General features: G+C 42.3%; 1 protein-coding gene across 2 annotated transcripts in view; it reads left to right on the top strand.

Moving 5' to 3' along the window:
- CHN2 (chimerin 2) overlaps positions 1-22,124 on the top strand; it is a 300,454-nt gene that overhangs the window by 274,173 nt on the left and 4,157 nt on the right. For both annotated transcript variants that reach the window (XM_019443693.2, XM_019443694.2), the window contains 5 exons: positions 9,427-9,511; positions 13,787-13,960; positions 17,107-17,184; positions 19,600-19,737; positions 21,614-21,719. In XM_019443693.2, coding sequence (XP_019299238.2) covers positions 9,427-9,511; positions 13,787-13,960; positions 17,107-17,184; positions 19,600-19,737; positions 21,614-21,719 — 581 coding nt within the window. The remainder of the gene's footprint in view (positions 1-9,426; positions 9,512-13,786; positions 13,961-17,106; positions 17,185-19,599; positions 19,738-21,613; positions 21,720-22,124) is intronic.

The following is a 22,124-nucleotide window of genomic DNA, read 5'->3' on the forward strand; positions in this document are numbered from 1 at the left end:
ATGATTTATCCAGCCCGAAATGTCCCTAGTGCCAAGGTTCAGAAATCTTGATGGCTGACGGACACGGAAAAGCACAACTTTCTCAAGTGTAGCGCGTCACAAAAAGCACTTTCTCTTTCTTACAGTCTAGAACCTGATCTGAGCTGATTACACACTTGGATGGGGTCTGCGCTGACCCATCGAAACACACTAGTTATGAAACCACGAGGGAATACTGCCTTCCAGATTCAGCAGATGTGAGACAAACAACATCCTGCTCATTTAGAGTCAAGTCAGGGGATACTCGCTGAACGCCTGAGATTTTTCTTGACAAATCTGGCTCTTGTTTGCACTAAGTGGCCATTCCTGGGCTACTTGTCAAACACACCTTATCTCCCGTAATATCATCTTTTTCTGTTTGGTGTGGTTTTGGAATCCCAGGCAGACCATGCCCAGTATAATGGTCTTGGACCGACATTCTTCCTGTCTGGGGTATTTTCTTCCTGTCTAGGGTATTTTAGTTACTGCCTTAAAGTTGGCAAAATGTCCTTTTTTCTGAAAAGATATTCTTGAAAATCAATAAACTTCACAGAATGGAAAAAGCTGATCAGTGATTTTTCAAGATACGGGGTATTTCGTTGGGAGAGTAGCCATCATAACTCAACCCTAAACAGAATGCGTTCAGAGAGTGACCTCAGCCTTACATCTAGTCTACTGTTTAGAGATTGCCCTTGCGGACCCAAAAGAAAATTGAACAATAGATCAGCCATGAAAATAAACAGTGGCCCATCACAAAGAGGAAATTAGGCAGTGGGCCTAAAATAATGTTTAACTAACTTTACGTTCCCCTCTGTCCCCATTTTGTTTTATTTCTGTGGGAATGTGCATTTGTGGGGACACAGAAGTTTTTTGCTATTCAAAAAATGTCTGTCTGCATTTGTTTGGCTGAAGAAATGAGATCAAAGGCGGTGGGGATGTACTGATGGGAAAGGATGTTGGTAAATATGGGCAGGGCCAATAAGCATTAAATGCAATTTTGATATGCATCATTTTTTTTAATATTGCTAAAAAGTGAAATTTTAGAAAATCTATGGCTGGAATATCCTGTATTTTCCTGAAGCATTCATTAGGCTGGTTTCTATTTTGTCTGTGTAAAGTAAACAGACAAATTTATATAAAATTATACATATAAAATTATATATATATGTGTATGTGTATATATATATATATATATATATAAAATTATAGCTAGTCTCCTAATTTCTAAATATTCTATTGTCTTTATTTTTTTAGACATTGTGTCTTCATTTTTACCCCAAGGTATGGAGATATTTCCCACGCAATTTCTTACCCACTGGAGATATTCCAGAAAAAAAAATTGTCACCCCTTTTTTGCATGACCTTTCAAAAACCAAGCCCACCCTCACTGGCCTCTGGCGATGCTGTTTCCTATTCTTAGAATGTCCTCCCTAAGCCATCTGCCACCCCAGTCCACACAACTTCCCCACTAGATTCCGTCTTTCCCAGTCTGGTGAAGTCTTATCCATCCTTGAAAACTCCGTTCAAGTATCATTTCTCCCCCAGACTTCTCAGGAAGAATCTATTGTAATCTCTGTTATACTGCCATAGGATCATTATTTATGTTGCCTATTTATTCTTACAGATGAGATCTTTGAGCGCAGGGAGGTCTTTCCTCCTCTGATCCATCAGACTTTGTATCTCCAAAGACTAGTACAGTGCCAGGTTCAAAGTAAGCAGTCGGCATGTAAGTCTGAGATACACGAGTGAATGATGAGTGGGTGGACAGGTGGATGACATAGGAAATAATTCATCTCTCTGACCTCCTTTTCCCACTAATTTGTAAAGCCACTTCTGAGATACACCAGTTTTCCATGGATGTGTGACTTAGTGTCTGCCCTTTCTGCTCTATGCTACTGGTCTGGTGGCCCATCCTGCAGTGTTTTACTTTTTTGTTACTGTAGAAGTCTTGGTGTATGGCCAGAGGTATTTTCCTACATTCTTTTACTTATTCAAAATCATTGTGGCTAGGGGCGCCTGGGTGGCTCAGTCGGTTAAGCGTCCGACTTCGGCTCAGGTCATGATCTCAGGGTCCGTGAGTTCGAGCCCCGCGTCGGGCTCTGTGCTGATGGCTCAGAGCCTGGAGCCTGCTTCAGATTCTGTGTCTCCCTCTCTGTCTGGCCCTCCTCCACTCAGGCGCTCACTCACTCTCTCTCTCTCTCTCTCTCTCAAAGATAAACATTAAAAAAAAAATAAAAACAAAATTATTGTGGCTAGCCTTTTCGACTTTATTCTTATGAATTTTAGGACCATCTTGTCACGTTTGGTGAAAAGTACCATGGAGATTTTGACTGAAATTATATTGGATTTATAGACTTTTGGAGGAGAACTGACATATTTATCACACTGAGTATTGCTGTGCAAGAATATAGACTATCTCTCTTCTTATTTATGTCGTTAATGTCTTTAGTTATTTGCTAACTATTTTAGATTTTGTTGTAAATGGAGTCCTTAATTTTATTGTTCAATAAAATGAGGTATTATTTATGCATAGTAATGCTTCTGATTTCTTTATGTTGCTCTTATATTAAGGAAACTTGATGGCCTGTTTCTTCTTTCAGTTATATATTTCTTTGTCTTACTTTATTATGCTGGCTAAATTCTTCAGGATAATGCCCAAGAGAAGCATTCATAGACCGCCCTTTTTGCTGACTTTGAAGGAAATTATTCTAATATTTCATCTCTAAATGTGATGACCATTATGCGTGTGTCAGAGATACCTTTAATCAACTATTTTTAGGAGAGTTCCCTCTATTCCTAGTATGCGAAGTGCTATTGTTGTGAATGGATGTTGAATTTTATTGATTGTTGTATTCTAATTTTTGAAATGATTATGTGGTTTCTCTCTCTTGTTATTGTGGTGAATTCTAGTGATGTGTTATCTACTTTAAATCCCTGAAATAATACCCCCTTGATATGACATTTTTTTTAAATATAACACTACATTCAGTAAGATCTTTTTTTTAAGGATTTTTACATTTATGGTCATAATTGAAATTGACCTATAATTTTACTTTCATGGTCTGGTATAGTATTTGAGTCAAGATTGTATTAGCTCATAAAGCAAATGCTGGACCTTTTCTTCTTTTTTTTTCTCCTCCAATCTGGAATGGTCTATGTTAGTTAGAGATGATGTATTTGTTAAATAATTGATAAAACTTAAGAAAATCATTAGGGGGGCACCTGGGCGGCTCAGTCGGTTAGGTGTCTGAATTCAGCTCAGGTGGTGATCTCACAGCTTGTAAGTTCGAGCCCCGCATCGGGCTCTGTGCTGGCAGCTCAGAGCCTGGAGCCCGCTTCGGATTCTGTGTCTCCCTCTCTCTCTACCCTCCTCCACTCATGCTCTGTCTCTCTCTGCCTCAAAAATAAATAGACATTAAAAAAAATTAAAATAAAATCATTTGGGTTCATTAACTATTTGAGGGTAGATGCTTTACTACAGATTCAATTACTTAATGGATATAATTGAATTTGGGTTTTCCATATTAGTTTGGGTAATTTTTGATAATTTACACTCTTTACAAAAATTATCCATGTCAGGGGTATCTGGGTGGCTCAGTCAGTTGGACATTGACTCTTGATTTGGCTTCGGTCGTGATCTTATGGTTCGTGAGTCCAAGCTTCATGTGGGGCTCTGCACTGACAGTGTGGAGCCTGCTGGGGATTCTCTCTCTCTGCCCCTCCCCAGCTTGTACTCACGCTTTCTGTCTCTCTCTCTCTCTCTCTCTCTCTCTCAAAATAAATAAACAAGCATTAAAAAAAAGTATCCACATCAAAAAAGAAAATTATCAATGTCACAAAACTTTTAATGTTTTTAGTATAAAGCTAGTATTCTCAAGATTTATATTTAGTATCTTTACTGCATTTGCATTTATGTTCTCTTTAGCACTTGTGTTTTTCTTCTTGACCAGTCTTGCCCAAAGTTTGCCTATTTTATAAATCCTTTTGAAAATCACCTTTGACGGGCACCTGGGTGGCTCATTGGGTTAAATGTCCGACTTCGGCTCAGGTCATTACCTTGTGGTTCATGGGTCCAGCCCTGTGTCAGGCTCTGTGCTCACAGCTCAGAGTCTGGAGCCTGCCTCAAATTCTGTGTCTTCAATTCCAAATATTTGGTAATTTCCATTAAGATTTTTTCTTTGCTAATTTTTTAGAATTATTTTAAATTTCCAAATATACTGGGGTTTGGCTATTATTGATCTTTGATTTTATTGAATTATAGTCAGAATATGGCCTGTATTGGGTCAGTTCTTTTCTGTAGGTTGAGGCTTGCTTTGTGGTCAGTTTGTGTACACATTTCTTGCATTTTTTTAAACAGTACATATTCTATAAATTATTGGATATGAGGTCCCTTTTGTATCCAGTATGTTAACTTAACCTATTTGATCTATTAATTTCTGTGAATAGATGTTAAAAATCATTATGATTATGGGTTTGTCAATCTGTCTTCGGTTTCTTTCCACTTTTACTTTATATTTTTTGAGACCATGTTGTCATGTGCATAATAGCTCAGGATTATTATATTATATCTTTAGGGTAAAATTAAATCTCTAATCATTATATAATGACCATCTTTATCACTAATAAAAAAAGTATAAATTTTATATCAGGACATTTGTTTGGGATTTCTGTTGGCTAGCATTTGCTAGGCATGTTTTTTCTATCCCTTTACTCTCAACATTTCCATTACATTATGTTCTGAGTGTGTTTCTTGCAAAGGCTTTTTGAATATCTGCAAATTTCGGGCTTTTATTTGGTGTTAGAGCCATATTTGTTGTGATTAGAGATAAATAAGGATTTTTCACACACACCCCATTTACTGTGCTTTTTTTATTGCTTTGTTTTCTTCTTTCTTGCTTTTCATTGGATTAATCAAATCTTTATTTCATTTTCCCTTAGGCATTTTATAGATTCCATTCCACCATTTTTGTGTATACTCTAAAATCTAATACATGTGTAATTAACTTAAAATCTTCCTTACTTAGTTAATGAGTAGCTCTAAGTACATATCCCAAATGATGAGAACCATAGAATGCTTTGACTTTTTAAAGCCCCTTCTATCTTCCATGCCATTTTTTCATTCTGTTTTTCAGTGCCCTGAAATTAGTCATCTTGTTATTGTTTTATGCAGATAGAGCTTGATTAGATTGACCCCTTGCTCACCATGGCTTCTGGAATCCTGTTCTTGCCACTAGGTTCAGTATGCTTCCTGCAGACGTATATACCCCCTAGTATTTCTCTGAGTAAGGATCTGTGAGTGAACAGCCTTGGCATTTGTCTGGAAAATACTTTTATTTTATCCCCACTCTGGAGTACAGAAGTTAGGTTGGCAGTAATTTTCTCTGAGCTCTTTGATGAAATTTTTCCATGACCTTCTAGCTTCTTTGTGCTGAACAGAACTGTTTTCATCATAATTGCTGTCCTTTGGCAAAAATAACTGGGTTTTTGTGTGTTTTTGTTTTGTTTTGTTTTTAGGATTTTGATTGTTCTTTGGTATTCTGCAGTTTCTTTAAAATCTATATAGGTTATATTATCTTTTTAATTTACCATGTTTGAGACTCAGTTAGCTTTTCTGAATCTGAAGATGTTGTGCTTTTACTGATCCTAGAAAAACCTCAACTCTTGCTCTTTTTGCATATTGCTTCCATGTATGACCTAAACCTCAACATCTCTCAGCTTTTCAAGATCATCCTTCCCTCACTCCCTCTGCTCTACATTTCCAGCCTCTTGTACCTATTGAATCAATCCCGTCAGCAAGTGACCATGCCCTAATGTCTCCCATTTTTTACTTAAAAAAAAAAAAAAAAAAAAAAAAAAAAAAAAAAAAAAAAAAATTCTCCTTGACCCAAATCTCCCAGGGGTCCCTGGAGCTATTTCGTTGCTCTGCTGGACATCATAGCCAAATTTCCGGACAAATTTGCCTACACATTTCTCCACTTCCATACCTCCCATTTATTCTTCGTGTCACTTGAGTGTAACCTTTGCCCTCACCGATGCAACGAGACTGCTCTCACCGAGGTTACTAGTAACTTCGTGTGTCTGAATCAGTGTTGAGTCCTCATTTAACTGGACGTCTTCCCAGCATTGAACATGGTTGACCACTCCTTCCCTAAAATACTGTTCACCCTTTGGCTTTTGAAGCACTTGACTCTCTTGGTTCTGAGTTTTGGAGCACAGAGGGCTTGGGTTGAGCTCTATTTTCTTCACTTTCTGCTCTCCATCCCTAATAGTTTTTGTCCATTTACACAATTTTTTTTTATTTATTTTTTTTTTAATTTTTTTTTTTTAACGTTTATTTATTTTTGAGACAGAGAGAGACAGAGCATGAACGGGGGAGGGTCAGAGAGAGGGAGACACAGAATCCGAAACAGGCTCCAGGCTCTGAGCCGTCAGCACAGAGCCCGACGCGGGGCTCGAACCCACGGACCGCGAGATCATGACCTGAGCCGAAGTCGGCCGTTTAACCGACTGAGCCACCCAGGCGCCCCGATTTACACAATTTTAATTACCATTTATTTGTCAGGGGTGAGCCAAATGTATGCCTCCAGCCCTTACTCCTCTGAGCTATTGAATTATGTGTGAATTCCTGCTCTCAGGAATTCAAAGGCTCCTGCTCGCCTTTGAACTTAAATTGTCCAGAGCTCAGTTCTTGAGTTTTTCCCCCAAAGGGGGTCTTCCTTATCTCAGCAAAGGTCATCACCATCCACCTGGTTTCTAAAGCTAGAATCTAGGAGTCATTCTCCACTCCTCTTTTCCTCCAAGAGCCACGTTTATTCTATTATTAAGTCTTATGAATTCTGTCTTTGAAATACATCTCCAATCCATCCACTTCCCATCTCCACCTTCAGTACCCTGATCTTGGCCTCGACCATTTCTCAACTTGAAGAAACTACTACCTGGTTTCTGAATCTCTTTCACTACAAATGTTCTCCCATCCGTTTTCAAGATGGTGGTCAGAACATCTTTTTTCTTAAAAAATCATCTTCCTACTTAAAGTCCTTGAAGAGCTTCGTATTGGACCTAGATTAAAAGAAAATCTATACCCGTTACTAAAACCTTTAAGGCCCTTTCCTACCTTCGGCGTCATCCGAGTTCTCTCCCTCGCTCTGGTGTTCTGGCTACCCTGGCCTTTAGTCCTCAGTCACAGCAAGCTCTTTCTCTTGCAGGGCCTCCTAGCTTCCTTCTGCCTGGAATGTTCTCCAACCCTGCCCCCACCAGACCGGCTCTTCCCCTCTTTCAAGCAGCGTGAGGTCACCTTTCAAAGAGCAGCCTTCCCCACCACTGTGGATAACCCTGGGGCCCCTCTTAAGTCTCTCTAGTCACAACCTTCCTTTTTCTTTTATAGTCCTTTCCACACAGTTTATTCTGTTGATCTGGCAATTGCAACAGTATATGAACAGCCGACTAACTTTGTTGCCGTTATTAACCACAACGTCCCTTTAGAGTCTTTCTAGTAAATTATGAAGAATCCTTGGATTGCTAAATTTAGAAAATGCTCAACTACCAATAGGGTCGACCCCCCTTACTGAGGGATTCTGTTAGCACCACATTGAATCTGAGCGAGCCTCTGAATGAACCGTGGCATTGTGGCTCTGCGAGAGGACAAGCACTCCCTGGGATAGATTCTCTGCATTCCTACAAGGAGGCCTTGTCATATCTTAGCGTTGTTTCCTTACAGCACATTTACCCATTTTTAGTAAAAACAATTCCGAGAGGTGGTTTGTTTTTTTTTTTTTTTTTCCATTGTTTTTTCAAAGCAGAAATAGTATACTGGGCAGTTTGCAAGTGATAAACTAAAATACCAAAAGACTATTATAACTTAGCTTTGTTGCATAGAAACCATGGTCGTAAATTGTTCTTTTTTTAATTTTTTTTTTTTTTAACTTGTGTGCACTCTCTCGGCCTTTACAAATCTGTGAGTTCCAGTAGAATGGAACCAGATCTGTTTTGTTTGCCATGTTATATATACCCAGTTACTGGCATAGATAAATAAATAAAGATCTCAAAGTGATGCTTTTTTTCAATTTCAATTTTAATTTTAAATAAACCCTGGATTCAACATGGGGCTCAAACTCATGACTCTGAGATCAAGAGTTGCATGTTCTACTGACCAAGCCATCCAGGAGCCCCTGATGTTTCTTCTTCTTCTTTTTTTTTTTTTTTTTTTTTAAGTAGGGCTCTGATGAGCATCTTCCCAAACGGTATCCGTAGTTGTCATCCTCCTATCTTTTCGTATTAAATAAAAATAGCATACTGGCCTCCCAGTCTGCTAAAGGAATAATATCGTCTGCATTTCTTTTATTTGTCGATGGAGGCTTACAACTCGGAAAGTCCTTTGCAATGTCTCCTAATATTTTAATTTTGTAAAAGTAGATGTATATCTCCAAGTAGACTGCCTGTGGTGGGTTTTGGCTTACCATGGCCACGTCTGCTTTCAAGGAATCTCCTGGTTCTGTGTCTTGAAGTTCACTGGTGTTAGAGGACAAGTATTTTTGTTTTGTTTTTGTTTTAAATCGAGACTTCACACACGGTCTAGTCGCAAGAGGACCTGTACCTGAATAAATAAAGATAAAACCATCCTTACTTCATCATATTCAAAATATTTAACTGTCTGGGGTGCTAACCAAGAAGACTTGTGCCTTGGCCAATCAGAAAGGGCTTTCGGTTTGCACACCTGTAGGCCACACCTGGCCATGCTGAATCCAGACCCTGTCTCTGGGGAAGGCAATTCTATAGACCCAGACCCTACTGGTAACCTTCATGTTCAGCCACTCCTCTCTTTTTAATGCCTGGTTTGGGGGGTTGTTTGTGTGTGTGTGTGTGTGTGTGTGTGTGTTTGTGGGTTTGTTTTTTTTTTTGAGGGGGAAGTGGCTCAAAGACTTCGAAGCTTTTAATCTTCCCATAATCATGTCTTATTTATACCTGCCTGGATATTCTACAGATGGAGCAACTTTGGTCAAAAGGACACAGTAATTGAGTTCTGCTTTCCAGAACTTGCTGAGCTAAATGCAGGTTACAGCGACTGGCCCCGGGCTATCTTGGGTTTGTCCGCGCGGTGCCTTGTTAGGGGTGGTGAGCGTGTCGTTCCTTAGCTGATGGCACGGCCCTATAATCTTACTGGTGCTGTACGTTCCTTTCTGACTCTGGCCTAGGGCATGGTGGGTCATAGAGGATTTTCAAAGACCGAAGCATATCTGTTTTCTCCAGTCCGTTTGTAACTCCGCCTCACTGGAAAGAAAAGGCCCAGTTAGGGAAGCTCACTCCCACCGAGGTCGTCGTTTCTGGACGTCGTCCACGTGTGTCACGTCTGAGGCCACCTGCCTTCAAATAACTCAATGTCCTGACATTTTTCTTCTTTTGGGATCACAGGTCCACACGTTCCGAGGCCCGCACTGGTGTGAATACTGTGCCAACTTCATGTGGGGGCTCATCGCCCAAGGGGTTCGGTGCTCAGGTAAACAGGGAACGTCCTTCATCCTTTTCCATGTATATAAAGGGTCGTGATGTTGAGCTGGAGATCATTTCTCCAGAGTTGGGAAACAGACTCCGGTGAGCTCAAAAGTCTAGCTTTCTGGAAGGTTCAAGGCATCTCTCTGCTTAATGGAGAGACTGTTCTAGGTGTCTGCTGGAATGAGAAGGAACATCTCATGTTTGTGTAAGAAAAGAAAAAGATCCAAGCAAGTCCATTTTCTTATGCACCTACCTGCCACCCAAAATAGGCAGTAGCCCTTAAGTAGTCCAATTCCAATGGAATTGCAAGGTAGAAAAACCACATTTCCTTCCCATCCCCACTTTGCTACAAAAGGCAGGGCATAAAAATAGACATACTAGTGTAAACATTTACCACTTACTAGGCATTGAGCTAAGCACTTTCTGCTGATCATGCCACGCAGCGTCACCAAAAGACCTTAAGGAGTTGCAATTATTCTCCCCATTGAATAGATAAAGACACCGAGGCTTAGAGGTATATGTGTTAATTGCTCTCGGCCACATAGGAAGTGGCGGAAAATGGATTCAGCTCCGGAACCCATTCTGTTATCAGATTAGCAGTGCAACTAAAGAGCTTGATTGGACGGCACGTATGTTCAAAGCACTCTGAAATCCTCGGTATTTTTCCACCTAGAACTGGACACACACGCCCAGTACTGACACGTAGCTAGCGTATAGCAAGTCTTACTACAATACGGCTAACAAAAGAGCAAAGAATTGCCAAAGTAATGTGTAAGTGGGTCTCCTAATTCGTCTCGCCACACTTTTTCTGGCAAGCAGTTCTGCCAGGAGTGAGAATAGCCTCTTGTGGTATTCTGATTGGGTTTACCAACACCATGACTGATTTCTTCCCTTGCTAGGGCATGAGTTTTAAAAATAATTCTTATGGGGCATTTAAAATAACATATGCTAATGACACTGTACTTCGCCATCCTGCCCATTTTGGTTCACAGGACTGTGGGAACTTCCATCCTTTCTCTCCTTTGCTTCTACTGTGTAGATACGACAATCAGTGGTAGTGTACCTGGATGGTTCAGGTAGTGTTTGTGTAAGTGGTTTAACGCTACCTGCCCCCCCATCAGAGATCCATGCAAGCGGCAAACAGGCTCAGAGGCAGCCTCTCCAGGAAGTTTCCAGATACCCCACTTCATACAAAAGTCTTACTGGGAGTTACAGAGCATCTCACGGCTCAACCACTGAGCAAAGTGGTGGAATATCTAAATTACTCAGTGGTCATCAATTCAGGCTGTCCAGATTATACCTACCAGAAATATCCTAATTGCTGGTATTATCCAATTTGAGCAGCAAAATCCGTCCAAAGTCAGTATTACAAGAACACAACTCTGGAATTTGGAGTAGCTGTGAATTGCAACTTTCTCTGGGATAAAAGCGTTTTGGTTTTTTTTTTCCTGTTCTTTTTTTTTAATAAAACATATTCTGAGGTTAAAAGGTTAATATTCTCCAGTGGCCACTGTTTGGCCTCGTATTTCCACTGAGCTGCAGGAAAACTCAAAACTGCTCATTAAAGGTTAGGAATAGCCATCACTGCCTCTCAACTCTCTGTATTTTACATGTTTTAAACGTTTTTTAAATGAACTAGACCTCATTTATAGCATCTGGAATTGTAGTCGTTTGCAAATACTGAGTATTTTTATATGTTATAAAACATCTTAATTTTAATAAAATCTCCGATTTAACTCTACAGAAACACACTGTTGCTTCAGATCTTAAAAAGAGGTTGATAAGGAAATTACAAATAGGATTATCATGTAATCCAGCAATTCCCCCTCTGGGTCTATACCCCACAGAACTGAAAGCAAGCATTCAAACAGATATTTGTACACCTGTTTTTATAAGAGCACTATTTACAATAGCCAAAAGGTAGAAGCAACTCAAATGTCCATCAAAAGATAAACCAAATGTGGTGTGTCAAGACAATGGGATAGTATCCAGCCTTAAAAAGGAAGGGACTCCTGTCTTATCCTGTAATATTAATAAACCTGAAGGACATCATGCTAAGTGAAAGAAGCCAGTCACAAAAGGACAAATGCTAAGGATTCCACTTATATGGGGCATCAACAGTAGTCAAATTCAGGGGCACCTCAGTGGCTCAGTCAGTTAAGCATCCGACTGTGGATTTCAGCTCGGGTCATGATCTCACAGTTTGTGGGATTGAGCCCCTCGTCGGACATCATGTTAACAGAGCAGAGATTGCTTGGGACTCGCTCTCTCTCTTTCTGTCCCTCCACCCCGCCTCTCAAAATAAATAAAATAAACTTGAAAAAAAAAGATAGTCAAATTCCTAGAAATAGAATGTGGTGCCAGGGGCCAGGTGGAGGAGGGTCTGAGAGTTAGTGTTTCATGAGTGCAGAGCTTTAGTTTTGGAAGACGGAAGTTCTGGAGATGGGGAGTGGTGACAGCTGCACACAGTGTGAAGGTACTTAATGCCCCTAAACTGTACACTTAGAAATGGTTAAATGGTGAATTTATGTTACGTATATTTTATCACAATGTTTGGACATTGTTTTCTTTTTTTTTTAATTTTTTTTTAATGTTTATTTATTTTTGAGACAGATAGAGGCAGAGCATGAACAGGGGAGGGGCAGAGAGAGAGAGGGAGACAAAGAATCCGAAACAGGCTCCAAGCTCCGAGCTGTCACCACAGAGCCCGACGCAGGGTTCGAACTCACGGACCGTGAGATCATGACCTGAGCCAAAGTCAGACGCTTAACCGACCGAGCCACCCAGGTGCCCCTGGACATTGTTTTCGATGAAATTTATAAGAATAGAGCAAAACTTACTAAGTGAAATAATAAGAGCTGGCCAGGTAGCCTTGTATTTTCTCTAACACTTGCCATTTCTTTTATTTAATTCACATGTAGTGTTCACCACACTTTAGAGTTTACACAGATTAATTTAGGTGCTTCTAATGATAATCCTAGGAGTAGGTGCTATTATCGTCCTTATTTTATAGAAGGGGAGCCAAACAAGAAAACAAACCAATTCTGTTTGGTTCCATTTGCTCAAATTTACATCCAACTAAATAGATCTGTCAAAATATTATTGAAGTTTACTTGAGCTTTGATGAATTTCTCATGCTGATAAAGCTAAGATGATTAAGAACTGTTTTGTTTTTTTTTTCCTTTGGAAGGAATGTAGATAGAACTCAGCCTAAAAATTACATGAAAATCATGTAATGCTTTTCAAAAATCATTCAAAGTTCAGATTTTCTCAAATCCTTGGTGTGGTTAAGTGCTTTTTTTGTTGTTAAACAGCTGATTATAACATTCATTATTATGTATGTGTATAACATATATGTGCTTTGACTAGACACAAAGCACATCAACTTTGAACAACTTCAGCGTTAGATTTTTATTTTCCAGAATGTAGACTGTGCCTTGTTAGAGAAATTCTGTCAGTGGATACCAACTGCTAACAAAGCTTTTAATGTGTTCGTTGAACTTAAAAGTACCTTTTCAGCTTTGGATCTTGATATGAGCTTTATAAATAATTACTCTAATCATCACATTACATGGCATTGTTCTAAATTGTAAACTCTCAAGTACTCCCACCGGTATCTAGTTAGACATTATTTCTACTCACAGATGTCAAAATAAGGTAAGTAGAAAGAAAAATGGCCTACCCAAACTCCCAAGAAGGGGAAGGTACTAAAAGCTATGGGCAACTCTCCAGGAAAGGGGGAGAAGTTGCCAATGGCCATGGGTCCACAGACCAAAGATCAGAGATTCCTTCAGAGAGAGTAATCATGTCTTCCACAAAAGGAGCATCCAGAACTTTAGGAAAACAACCTAGCACAAGTCCTAGGTGCCCTTTATGAGCCAAGACGAGCTCTGGGAATTCAAACCCAGAAGTCCACACATGGACCCAAAGGTTCCAGCCCCAAAAAAGAAAAAAAAAAAACAAAAAACCAAAAACCACACACACACACACAAACAACCTAGCTAATCACCAAAACCAAACAATCTCAGCGAAATGTTCTATTCTGATGGTCCAGCAACAGAAAGGCTAAATGAGAAAAATGGAATTCTCTAAGAGTTTTGTGAGTAAAGGTGGATTTCATACTCATGTTGTAGAGAATATCACCTCCAAATGGGATGGGCGTTCCAGAAAAATACAGCAAACCCTTGGGTGTTTTCATTTTTATTTTTGGTAACATATAATTTGTGTCGGGCTTTTACAAAAGGGCCAGGCAAGGCTAATGTGGCTTCTTTGTTTACAGACTGTGGATTGAACGTACACAAACAGTGTTCCAAGCACGTTCCCAACGACTGTCAACCTGATCTCAAGAGGATCAAGAAGGTATACTGTTGTGACCTCACAACACTCGTAAAGGCTCACAACACTCAGAGGCCCATGGTGGTGGACATATGCATACGGGAAATCGAAGCAAGAGGTTTGGAAAAAACTCCTTGTTATGTGATTTTGTTTTTACTGTTTGTTTTTACTGTTGTCAAGGAAACCTTCTTATAGTTGTTAAATTGACTCTCTCTCCACTGTTGAGAGAGCGTGTTGGGGAAATGGCCTACCCCAGCACACACACACATACACGTGCATACACACGCACACAAATAAGCCAAATCCAGCCAACCGCATCAGTGCTGTTTTGTACCCAAACCTTGTATCTATGCATTCAACATGTTTGCTAAGCCATTTGTTATGTACTACACATTGATATAAAAGTCACAGTTCTCACCTTCCGGAAACTGACACTGTAGTATGCAGATCAGAGGGGTAGGGGCGCCTGGGGGCTCAGTCCGTTGAGCGTCTGACTTCGGCTCAGGTCATGGTCTCATGGGTCATGAGTTCAAGCCCCGCATCAGGCTCTGTGCTGACAGCTCAGAGCCTGGAGCCTGCTTTGGATTCTGTGTCTCCCTCTCTCTTTGCCCCTCCCCACTCACACTCTGTTTCTCTCTCTTTCTCAAAAATAAATGTTAAAAAAAAAAAAAAGAATGAGAGGAGTAAATAAATCAATGTTGCAGGTGTGTGTATTCAAAACACCATGTAGTCTCAGAAGACATTTCAGTGTTATTTGAGGACAGTCCAGGAAGGGTTTATGACAGAGGTGAAGTCTGAATGGAGTCTTCAAAAGTGACCCCATTAAATAGGTAAAGAAACTGTTGATCAACACATATGTTTCTTACCATATAGAAATTCACCGCTCGTATTGCTTCTGTTTATTTTAAAGAGGAGAGTGAAAAGATTAAAAAGATCTATGATCTAAAAAGATCACTCGAGTGAAAACTCAAGAAGGCAGAGAAGATAGAAACATTTCCGTGAAAAGGTTTTTCATAGTATGATTGAGTCCTATTTTCCTTTATTTGTGCTTTGTTGGGCTACTTTGCAGTTACCAAAACTTCAGTGATATGGTGGATCAAGTCTGGTTGGAGAGAATTTGGACTGCTGGGTGTAACGTGGATAGTTGGACCAGGTATAAAGCCCAGAGGCTTTAACCATTTTTGCCATGTAGGGGCTCTGCTATTGTTGGGATCCGTTATTGTGTCCAAACTGGCTTAGTGTAATCTACAGATATTTATGCATTGGCCAACTATCCCATTCTTTCCCAAACAAAACAAAACAAAACAAAAGAGGACATTATAGATTGTTCTCCCAAGCCTTTTAGAGAGAGGAAATCATTCCCTTTTCCACGCAGGATGAAAACTATAGCTACTCTGTTCCCTTAAGACTAGCTCATTTAATCTCACATTGTTACGAAATGGCTCCTGCCTTTGACTGCTCTAGCTGTCAGAGTTCATTGGGTGCTTTGGGACCTGGTGAAGGTATTGCTGCAGGGGCTGATCTGGATAAGAGTTGAGAAGGGGGTGCCCTGACTCTGGATGAGTAGCTGGGAAAAGCATCCCTGGGTCCTGTTGTTCAGAGGGCTCTGCAAGTTAGGGTCAGAGCACCAGCCTCTCTGGAGCCTGGACTCAGGACCTCAGCTTCTCTGGAGAAGCTGGTATCATCCCGTAGTGATCCTCGTCAGAGGTGACTGATAACACGGGCAGAGTTACCGCCGTGTCTGATGTCTGAGGTGTCCGTGGGGAGCATAGCACTAAGCATGCCTAGTACAAGAGTTACAATAGCACAGATTAGGACTGTAAGCCCGGGGAGCCACAGCAAAGGAATTGGAGCCGCAGGCATTGGCATCCTGCACGTGTGAACAGAACCAGAGAACGGGCTGGAAGAAATTCACATGACTCCCATCCCCAGCTTTGCTACCACCTCTGCCAAAGTCTCATCTCATGCCCCACCCGTAGCAAATTCCATATTGCAAATGCTCTTTCGTGGCCATTTGTTTCTGCGTGATGTGGCCAAACAAGAAGGCCACGTGTCATCGCCTGTGTCACGTGCAGATTACAACCACAGTGAGGCATGCTAACCTGTACCGCCAACTAGAACACGATGACTCCAGTCCTCTCTCATCTTGTGGACCAACCCAGTTAATCAGTGTGGCAACCTGGGCAACCGTACTGAGTCAAGTTCTGAGACTGAGTGGGGTTCGGTGGGAGGCGGAGCTGAGGTCAGTGAAGAAGGTCTCTGACAGTCCGGGGAGAAGGACCGGCAGGATACATGTCATGCATTTGTTGTCTCTGATGCGGACCTGATACAGACCCTTATATATGGCAGAGAGCATATACTTGATAAATATTTCCCAAATGAAGAATAGGAAAGTACATACTCATACGCAGCGAAGGTTCCTGTTATCAAGACCTTGACAGAGTATATTGCAACAACTGTAGAAGCTATTTGTTCGCTTATTTTTGCTGTAGTTATAGTTTGATAGCAGCTAGTTTCTTACATGCAAGGTCTGAGATCTGGCCCTCCCTCCTTTTGGATACTTTGGGGACCTGCCTGGGCCTTAGAACATATCTTAATAAGATCTAGGAGCAGAAACCACATCTTTTTCTTAGCCCAAATATACGGTGATCAAGTTTCCAGAATCATCACTCAAATTTTATTTTTCGGCACCTGTGCGTATGATCCTTTATTTGAAGGTATAATGATGAAATCGATTATATTTAGTTAAACATTGAACATATAATATTTACGATTAAACACAAAAGGCTATAAAATTTAGACCGTTTGAATAAGATCAGGACAATATATATCACACAGAGGTGCCCGTGGATGTATGTATACCTAGCACAGCACTGCATGCAGTATGGCACATGGGTTAAGATGATGCTGGGGAGACAGCGGGTTGCTGCCTGAAGCAGTGAAATCAAATCCACAAGTCTGATGAACAAAGGAAGCACCAAGGTTGATGAGAATCTGAAACAGGGGTTCACTTTGTGAAGCCAGGCAGGAAGAAGACCAGATCCCTGTGAGGTTTCCACTGCAGCGCAAGCAAATGAAGACAGAGTTGCCTGGAAACTGAGACGGGCAGGTCCGGCGACAGCATCGTTCAGTGTGACAGTGTGTAATATACAAGAGCACTGACTGTATTTTTCTCATTTATAGCACACGGTGTATATATGAAATTAGAGTCCTCTGCAGATGTTTCAGGAAGTTAAAGTCTCTCTGTTTCCTTTTCCCCCACAGGATTGAAGTCGGAAGGTCTTTACAGAGTCTCTGGGTTCACCGAACACATTGAAGATGTCAAAATGGCATTTGACAGAGGTGGGCTTTGTCTTTCTTGAACGCCAAATGACGCATCCTTAGCGTCCTTTCTTTTGGAACCACATTTTATTCATAGTGGGAATGGGTTTCAGAGCTACGGAGAGTTGTTGTTCAAGAAACCAAGGAGTAGTCGTTTACAGATCACATAGTTCTCTGCCTTTCTGAGGGAAGCGTTTCCTTAAAAGTTGTGGACTAGCGATCCCACAAGTTTAAAATCTTTCTTGAATGGGCAGCCAGCGTTTGGTGCCATTATGGCTCTTGATTTGATGTCCAACATTCACAGACAGTCCACATGGCACCAGGCTGTCCTTCTGCATCCTCAGCTAAGGATTTCAGTGGCTCTTCTCTTTCTCCCAAAACTCCAAAGAACAGAGCATAGGGATGCGGATGTGCCCAACACTGAAATAGGGGAAGCCAGTGGAAGTTTAGGAGGTAACCCCTTTTGTTTATAACTGTGACAAATGTTCTCTAGGCCACATTCTCTCTTAGGTTGGAGAAATTGGGAGCTTGTTAAAAGTACGGATCACCAGGGTCCACCCTGGGGACTCACTGAGAAAGCTAGGTGAACCCATGAATCTATATTATTAATTTTTATTCATTTTATTGAAACAGACAAACAACAACAAAAAACCGTTCACCCATTTTTCCCACCCCTCACTGCTCGTCTCCTCCAATCACCAATATGTTCTCCGTATCTATGAGCTTAGTTTTGATTTGGTTTGGCTTATATCCCGCGTATGAGAGAGACCGTAGGGTGTCTCTTTCTGTCTTATTTCACATAGCCTAATCCCCTCAGGGTCCATCTGCATTGCCACAAATGGCAAGATTTCATTCTTTTTTATGGCTGAATACTATTCCTTTTGGTATAAACACATCTGCTTTATCTGTTCATCCATCAGCGGACACTCAGGTTGCTTCCATGTCTGGGCTTTTGTGAGCAATGTTGCAGTCCACGTGGGGGTGCACGTTTCTTTCTGAATTATGTTTTCATTCTACATTTCTACCGAACAGTCCAAATAATTGTAGTCAAGCCACTCAACGGCTGGAACCCCTGGCCTACCAGAGAGAACCTTCTCTCTGTAGAACAGACAAGGTCTCTGATGATCCGGCGGCCATATCTGTTCAGGCTCATGGCCCGTTGCTTCTCCCTGTATACTTTATGCCCCAGCAATACTGAAGTGCACCTGTTTTCACGAACAACTGCCTTGGCTCACGTGGTTCTGTCCATCTAGAATGCGTTCGCACCTCTGCCTGGCAAACGCTTACCTATTAATCAGGTGTCAGCTCAAGGGTTTCCTCTTCCATGAATCCTCCCTGAGCACCCCATGCTGACCTAAGAGTCTGACTGCCCTTTCCTGGGCCCCACCCACCCCCATGTTTTCACATGCCTCCAGCTGAGCAAGCTTCCCACTTCCTTGTAACTACTGAGTTGCATGCCTGACTCCCACTCCGACTTAGACCTACAGAAAGGGAATATGTGTCTTTTTCTCTTTGACTCCCCAGGGCCTAACAGTGCCTAGCACATGCCAGATTCTCAGTAGATATTTGTTAAATCTGTAAATAATGGGATCAGGTGACCTATCTGCTATACTCCCTGTTTTCTGTTCCTTAGCAGCTTTTTTTTATCCTCAGAACCAAATGTGATGAGACATTTGTTCTTTCGGTTCTCTAAGTAAAAGAAAATGCTAATCGTCTCGAAATGATTGTAACTTTAAGTCAAAAAGTGTCTTCAGAATGATTGTCAGAGGGGCACTTGGGTGGCACAGTCAGTTGAGCGTCTGACTCTTCCCTCCCCAGCTTGCACGCACTCGCTCAAAAAAAAAAAAAAAAAAAAAAAGAATGATTGCAAAAAAGGTTAAAATATAACATTACCTATACATGAAGGAAGGTCAGAGTTTCCCAGATTAAAGTCCTAGGGGCAGAGGAGACAGAACCAAGAAAGAAGAAACGTCACAAGCCTGAAAGAGACAATTGAAACTGAAGATATTCAACTCTTCCTGTTGTGTCTGTGATCTTCAAACCCAAATCCAAAGAATCCTGGTGCAGCTATATAAAAGCTTCTTGATTTTTAAAAAATTATTATTTCAGATTAGATTGCTATTCCATTATGAACTTTTGTGTCTGGAATATTAATTACTATGTTAAGTTTCTTTTTAGCAAATTACCAGAGGCTGGGGCCAAAGAACGACTTTCGGTCAATTTTACTACCCTTGGCTACACTTGCGCTCAGACCCAAAATCGCTCTTCCCAAACTTCTGTTACTTCCTGCATGTCAGTGTTCTTAGAAGCGAGAGTAGTCAGCTGGACTTGTACGGGCACGTTGCATCCACGTTGGATCGTTTCTTTCTTTGTGGGCATGCGTTAACTTGGCAAAATAGGTCCTAATTAGGAATTGGATCGTTGATTGTTTTTCAGACGGTGAAAAGGCAGATATATCTGCCAACATCTATCCAGACATAAACATCATCACTGGAGCCCTTAAACTGTACTTCAGAGACTTACCCATTCCTGTTATCACCTATGACACCTATCCCAAATTTATCGAAGCAGCGAGTAAGTATCGAGAGCTAATCTTTTATTCGTATCAAACCGTTAAGTATCATGCTTTTCACTTCGAGAAAATCGGACTCGGAACTCTTTAAATTACTGCCTGAGCACCTGCTCTGCCAAGAGAGGGCACAATGGTACAGTTAATAGAAAACCAGGCATGGGGCACCTGGGTGGCTCAGTCGGTTGAGCGTCCGACTTCGGCTCAGGTCAAGATCTCGTGGTCCGTGAGTTCGAGCCCCGCGTTGGGCTCTGGGCTGATGGCTCAGAGCCTGGAGCCTGCTTCCGATTCTGTGTCTCCCTCTCTCTCTGCCCCTCCCCCGTTCATGCTCTGTCTCTGTCTCAAAAATAAATAAATGTTTAAAAAAAATTTTTTTTTAAAGAAAACCAGGCATAGTTCACCAGCTGAGTTGAACCAGTACCAAGCCAGCCACTCAGCTGAGAAATGGTGCCAGGCAGTTGTCTCTCCACACCGTCGTCACTTCTCTCCTGGGCACCCGCACAGTCAGGGACTGTTCTATGTTGAAAGCAAGAATGTTCCGATGTTCTTCAGTGAGGACTGTACGGATTAGCTACGTTCATCCGTGAAGCAGACCCCCATTGCTAATCGATTGAAGTCATGCCCCCAGTTTGACCCGCTGGTGGTGTTCGAAACTGATCATACACCGAGAATCTACTGTGTCAAGTACCGTGCCGGGACCTCTCGATAATATCCTCTAGTTTAAGCTTCTCATCCACCCGATGAGGCACACTTCATAATCCCATTTCACAGAGCAGGAAAGCTAGGCTCAGGGAGCTGAGGTCACGGGGCCAGGGAAAGAACACCATCGTCCTTGGTCTCCCTTCAGCCCACGGTTGCTCATTTAGCGTGTGGCACGCGAGTTGACTGGTGTCAGGAGAGAGGACCATTCTGGGGGGAGGAGGGGTGCTGCCCTCTGCCCAGCAACATAGGAAGGGGAGGTGCAGATGCTAGAATGCGTGACATAGAACCCAAACACACCGTGAGGAATTGTTCATAAAAACTGTAACATTTAAAGGTAAGTATAATAATAAGATGCCTGATGGGCACAAAAGTGGGCAGGCTGGGATTAGTGCAAGATGTCCTTTCCTGCGGAGCTATGGCCCTATTTCCTGGTAGGAGCATTCTCCTACCCAGGAGAATTCTCCACGCTTACCCAGGAGCATGGGTCCTGGTGGTCCTAGGTGGAGAAGGTTCTGGCAACAGAGTGCCCTCTGCCCCAGGAGGAACGGCAGGGGAACGTCTCCTTGAATGGCTGCCAGTACCTATTCGAAAGCAGAAGCATGCACGTTTCCTCCCTTTCCTGATGGACCTAGTATCTACTTCCTCACCTGGACTGTCCAGCGGGGTTAGCCACGCCAGCGCTTGGGTGAAAAGTGCCACTGGTGCAGGCTGAGCCGGCGGGCTCATCGGCCAGCGCCCTTGTGTTGTAGAGTGTATTCAGTTATGGAAGCCTGCCAGGAAGACACTGTCAGACAACCTCAAGAGAACACTACCATGGGCGATCCAGCTTAAATCAAAGCTCGTGACAGCGAGCTCTCTCGTAAACCCAGCTTTCAGAGGACGGGCAAAGCGCCGTCCCTCCCACCACGAAACACGTACCCGACTGCAGACTCCAGGTCCGGCCTCCTGTCCCCCACCCAGTGCACACTGAATACATGTGTGGTTCCCACCCTCCAGGCCTTTCTGGAATAAGGCAAGACACCAACGAGTCGCTTAGTTTAAGTGAAATGTCACCTGAAATTGCATGAACTTCTTAGACTTCCCCTCCATCTCCAACCAGAACAAACCAGTCTTCTGGTTACTTCTCTGAAAACGCGAATGTCTCAGCACTGCACTAACGCCTCACATGGGCCGTTACAGAAATCTCCAATGCAGATGAGAGGCTGGAAGCTGTCCATGAAGTGCTGATGCTGCTGCCTCCCGCCCACTATGAGACCCTCCGGTACCTGATGATCCACCTCAAGAAGTAAGCCAACACCCCCTCCGCACGTCCTCCACAACCCCTATCTGCCTGGGATGGTGAATGCATTAGCAAGGGTTCATAAACTTTCTCCCCAACCCACTGAGGGGACGGACCCTCTTTTGGCAGGTGGGGGGGGGGGGAGGGTCTAGCGAAGGCAGCCCCATCTGTAACTGCTAGAACCCTCTCTGTGCCTGGAAGTGCTCCACACACTTGACGTGTGTTATCTCTGTGAGGTGGGGGTTCTTAGGGGCCTCAGGTTACAGATGAGATTGTGGACGCTTAAGGGGGTAAAATAACCGATGTGAAGAGGTAACGTGAAACCGGACTGAAATCCAGGCAGGCTGATCCAGAGCCCACAGTCTGCCTTAGCCATTTGTCCACACTGCGTTCCACATCTGCACGGGGCCT

Source organism: Panthera pardus, unplaced genomic scaffold, assembly GCF_024362965.1.
Source record: "Panthera pardus isolate Hobbes unplaced genomic scaffold, ASM2436296v1 HiC_scaffold_8, whole genome shotgun sequence".
NCBI lineage: Eukaryota > Metazoa > Chordata > Mammalia > Carnivora > Felidae > Panthera > Panthera pardus.